At 37.1% G+C, this 5,353-nt stretch overlaps 1 protein-coding gene across 7 annotated transcripts in view; it reads left to right on the top strand.

The window, feature by feature from the left end:
* The first annotated feature begins 1,560 nt into the window (after window positions 1-1,560).
* The window catches only part of LOC131678068 (uncharacterized), a 133,498-nt gene continuing 129,705 nt past the window's right edge, over window positions 1,561-5,353 (top strand). Inside the window, exons 1-2 of one of the 7 annotated variants that reach the window (XM_058958198.1) lie at window positions 1,724-1,860; window positions 2,083-2,266. In XM_058958198.1, coding sequence (XP_058814181.1) covers window positions 2,239-2,266 — 28 coding nt within the window. In that variant the 5' untranslated portion in view covers window positions 1,724-1,860; window positions 2,083-2,238. The other 6 variants (XM_058958200.1, XM_058958199.1, XM_058958201.1 and 3 more) reach the window with 6 other exon arrangements.

Here is a 5,353-nt window from a genome sequence, read left to right as displayed (position 1 = left end):
ATTTCTGGCTACGCCGCTGACTTCAAGTAAGTAGAAACAAAGTCATTCTACACTCGCTCACGAGAAACTTCTTCGAATACTGAATATCTATTACAGTCGTGATTCGCTGGTTGGACACTTTTAACTGGACCGCTTTTTAGTTGGACCTCCGCTAGTTGGACCATTGTCCAACTAAAAAGCATCTGAACGTCAAAATCTCGTGTCAAATTAACTTTGACAATCAATTTGACAATATTTAGAGATGTGAACAGATGCATTTACACTGACAACATCTCCTTTGGAGAGTTTTTGACATTTGTCAGTTGGTCCAACTAGCGAATCAAATTCGTTAGTTGAACAAGGCTGTGGCCCAACCAGCGAATCACGAATGTATAATACATTGAAAACCCGATTTTATTAGCCACATATGAAAATATGTTTGATGGGCTCTAGCAGACGAACAAAACTGAGTTGAAGTAAATCCTTTCTTAATCATGTTTTCCCTATCATGAAGACGCAAATATGCAAAAATAAAAAGTTCATTTTTTTAAATTTTGCGCTAGACAACCTCTTTAAGAGAAATTTCTACTAAATAATCAGAAATAGTTACATCAAGGAACGGGAAGAATATTTTAACAGCTTTAGTTTATTATAATGAAAAGGAAAATTTCCCGATTCAGTCAATGTCCTCATTTTGTCAGCCTAAAATACACCATGACACTGATAAAAACGGGTCTTTATTGTATGTATTATTCAATGTGTCCCGCATTAATAGGTACATTTCATTTTTGGGGATTTTTTTATTGCGTCGAACTACAGCAATTTTTAGGTAGTTTTCAAGGGGTTATTTTATCGAGTTCTTCCAAAATTTGGCGTACCTATTCCAATTCGTATACCAATTAATTGGTATACTTAAGGGTTTATATGTTGCAGATAGAGAAAATACTGAAATTTTCAGCTTTTTTCGTGTACAATATTACGATAGCTTATTAAACAACTTATCTTAATAAGTTTGTGAAAATTATAAAACTTTTATTGAAAATGGGTAGTCTTCTACACAATAATGGGTACTTTATTTTATCAGTAAAAGGAATTTGTACCCATTACAGTCGTGATTCGCTGGTTGGGCCACAGCCTTGTCCAACTAACGAATTTGATTCGCTAGTTGGACCAACTGACAAATGTCAAAAACTCTCCAAAGGAGATGTTGTCAGTGTAAATGCATCAGTTCACATCTCTAAAGATTGTCAGATTGATTGTCAAAGTTAATTTGACATGAGATTTTGACGTTCAGATGCGGAGGTCCAACTAAAAAGCGGTTCAGTTAAAAAGTGTCCAACCAGCGAATCACGACTGTATTAAGATCATTATACCCATTGGCATTACCTTATTGCGTGGTTTTCCAGTGCATAAAAAGTACTCATTGTTAGAAACAAAAAGTACCCATTTTTTGACAGCTCGAATAACGAATGATAAAAATCCATCCACATGAGTCAAAATTGAAGAATTAACAAAATGTGTAAAGAAACCCCGCACGACGGTTAATGATTGCGGAGCGTTGCTCAGTGTTTCCTTTTATATTGATCTTCAAGCTTACCTCAAAGCTGATCTCTTCCAGTTGCGAAGAGAAAGTTGTCGAAGAAGGTTGCTTACCTTGCAGTCAGCTTTTGATCAGGAATAGCAGAAAGTTGTAGCAAGTGGCGTGCTTCATGTTAGTTAACTGTGAATCGGTGAGAATTTTTGTAAAAGAAGCTTGACTTAGCTATGAACTGAAGTTGCAATAGTACATTTGATGACGTTGATTAGATATTTACTTTATATCGTTGACTGTATAATTTAATAAAAGTGATTGCATTTGTGTTTCATATTCTAAGATATATGGTCTGTATATAAAACAAAATTTTCAATATTTGTTGTCACGTATAATGGTTGGAATTCCCGTGCCCCAAACATTAATCCAATATAAAACAGCAGTGAGTAGCGCGTATCTAATGTATTGTATTTCAAGTGTGGATGAAAGAAACGATAGCTTCACGAAAAAACCGTTACTTTCATACAGTACTGTTTTCTTCTGTTCCTGCCTTCACTTTTAACTTTTCTTAGGGAGATTTTGGTTAAAAACGACATCTTAAGCTTGACATTTTTTTCTAAGTTGCCACAAAATGAAATTGTTTTGCGCAAAATTACTGCATAGAGGGTTCTTAACAGGGTCTTGATTGCTAAAATTTAGCAGGTTGTTGAAAGCAATTACTCCTGGCAATGCGGGTTAAATCGTCATCGCATAAGGGTAAGATCGACATCTCCTTTAATTTATTATCTTTAAATTTGTTTTTATTAAAAATGTGATCGTATGAGAAAACGTGTTAGTTTGTGTATATGAGTATGAGTAATGCCAAAATGTGAATTTGTAGCTCAATCACGAGGTAAGGGGAAGGAACTTGATTACGAAATGATGCGTAGTATTTTATGTTTTAAGTTTATTCCATTGTATGAATATTCCCAAGAAATCTATTCCAGCATCATGGCATCCTTTAATGTCATTCTAGTAAGTAAGGGCCGATTAACTAGCGTTCTACCTCTTCTGTTAAGATTCATTCACTTAGAAGTGACATATACTGCGTACTGGATGCCACATTGAAATCTGTGTTTCGGTCAAAAAACTCTTTACCATCTGTGATGACTAGAACCGAAAAAAAATTGTGTTAAATTTCCAAAAAATGATAATGATAGTTTTTTGATAATATATATGATATTTTTTCTAATATATTTATTTATACAGTCGTGATTCGCTGGTTGGACACTTTTTTACTGGACCGCTTTTTAGTTGGACCTCCGCTAGTTGGACCATTGTCCAACTAAAAAGCATCTGAACGTCAAAATCTCGTGTCAAATTAAATTTGACTATCAATCTGACAATATTTAGAGATGTGAACAGATGCATTTACACTGTCAACATCTCCTGGCCCAACCAGCGAATCACGACTGTGCTGGTCTTCGAGTTAGTCGTACACACAGCTCCTTAATTATTATTAATTCTATGTTTAAAGGTAGTCTTAGTAATGTTAAAATCATATTTGTCTACGACATCATTAAAATTACGACAGCATACATGAAACGGATTGTTTTGAGAAAATAAAGTACGATACATCTGTAACCCAAAGAAATCAGTCCGTCTGGTGGGTCTAAGCGGTACGTTGAATCGGAGCTGGCTCAGCAACTCCAAGCTAATGACGTAAAGTAAAGGTCTGACAGATAAAGGGATTTGGCTAGGTTAGTAGCACGAAAAGGGTAAACAATCCCGAAGCAACCAGTGATGACGTCATCGAGTTCAAAAATTTAATGGTTTCAATGGAGAAATTCAATAAAATCAATTTAAAATTAAATTATACCCCTTTTCACAACTTTAAATTTGCTGAGCTTGAGCTTGAGTGCGACCACCCCTGGCTGCTACTCCGTTATCGATCGGGACTAGCTGAAGTTGCACAGGGAATCAGTAGATAATTATGCTTGGGAGTAGCGAAACATTTTTCAATGTGCAACTCCTGGTAATCCTGAAGTGTTTTTGATCAATACCGGCGCCGGCCAGGCCCGAACGTAGATCGCGGAAGGAAAGGGAAGGAATGTTAGTCCGATACTTGCTTTTGCTAGAGGCCGTATATACTACTGCGCCCTCCACAAGTATCACGGAAGGAGGATATTTTTTGTTAGTAAGAGTATAGAAGTTGGATATACTTCTTCTTTACCGACGCCAGAGAGGTGATTCCACTACCTGGACTAGATATCGATCCATCAATTTCATGGACCGGGGACCAACGGCTTTACTTCCCTTCCGAAGGAAGACGTGACCACAGATTTTTTCACCTCAGAAAAATCTCAACGACCTCGGCTGGAATTGAACCTAGGCCAACTGGAATGAGTGGCACACTTACCACTCAACCACCGGCGCCGTCCTTCACAGATTTAAATTTGCTGGACGCATAAAGTGATACAAAAGCATTTAATTCTGCATGTTAAACACTAAGATTTGTTACCGTCGATAAACCGGTCACAATTCCACCAGATCCATGGATAAGATATTCTTGTTTAATGTAAATTGATTTACGTAATTATAGTGTTTTGTTTCCATTTTCTCATTACAATATTAAAGGCTCTTATAAAATTAGTCCTAAAAAAGGTTTCTTTTTTGTTTTGATTAAATTTAATCCCATTACACTAACGCCGACGGTTTGCATTCCGTCGATCCACATGCATTGTGGCAAACTTCACGGCGAATATATTCGGCACGCAACACCACTACATCCGGTCCAGAGTTTGGGAACGTTTCGGAGGCTTGAGTTCCTTGAGGTCTAGTTGAGCCTGGCCACCGCTCATCGATACTTGGGCCGATGAGTTTCTCCTCCGTACACGAGCACCAGGAGTAGAGTCTACGACACTTGTATCATCAATGGCTCTATACTCCGACGACCATCGCCACAATTAAGGTATGAATGCCCTCTCGCGCTCTCTCTTCACATCAGTGTGATCCTGTAGCACGTGCACCATCGGTTCCAGTTCGACCGCATCGATACCCTTTTCTCCCATTTCCCACACATTATGTTTCCTTAATAAATAAATAAAATGAATATTTGTTAGTTGTACTTTGTTTCTAACTGAGCCTGCAAGTCTATTTCCTGTCTGTCAATCTGCATTGTTGTCTGGTTTGCGGTAAGTAATCGGTTGTGAGTCCTCCTAAAGCAGCAGTGGGAAAGCCGACTTTGGCTAGTAGCACCGATTGAGCTAGTCAGATGTTATAGATTCATTTTTTTGCATTATTAGTAACGATAGAAAAAAACAAAGTACAATCAAGTATATTTAATCAACCCATAGCTATGCTTTTCCAAGAAGAAGTCGAGGAGAAGTAATATACTAAGATTTCACTAAAAAATTTCGTTCGATTTAAAGTTACACTTTTTTAATTTATATTATATTTTTTTTGCGGTTCTTGCTTATTACAGCAGAACGATCATCCAGTAGGTTCATGCCTGCAACTTTTTTTTTTTTTAGTTTTTGAATTTTGTACATATGTAGTTTTTTTCCTGGATTATTTTTTCATATGTTTGACTCGAATATTTATTCGTGTTGTAGTGAGCTTTTTCACAATATATACCCGAACGGAGGTCTTAGTGGAATGTACGTAATATTTCAAAGGTTTTCTTCCATTTTATTCCACTATGTTTTTGCCTTTCTCATATAGAAAGGTTATGCAATCACTCTGAAAAACGTCAACCTAATCCCGGCCCGGAGGGCCGAGTGTCATATCCCATTCGACTCAGTTCGTCGAGATCGGAAAAAGTCTGTATGTGTGTGTATGTGTGTATGTATGTGTGTGTATGTG

Source organism: Topomyia yanbarensis, chromosome 1, assembly GCF_030247195.1.
Source record: "Topomyia yanbarensis strain Yona2022 chromosome 1, ASM3024719v1, whole genome shotgun sequence".
Classification (NCBI taxonomy): Eukaryota; Metazoa; Arthropoda; class Insecta; order Diptera; family Culicidae; genus Topomyia; species Topomyia yanbarensis.
This window is presented reverse-complemented; position numbering and strand designations above follow the sequence as displayed.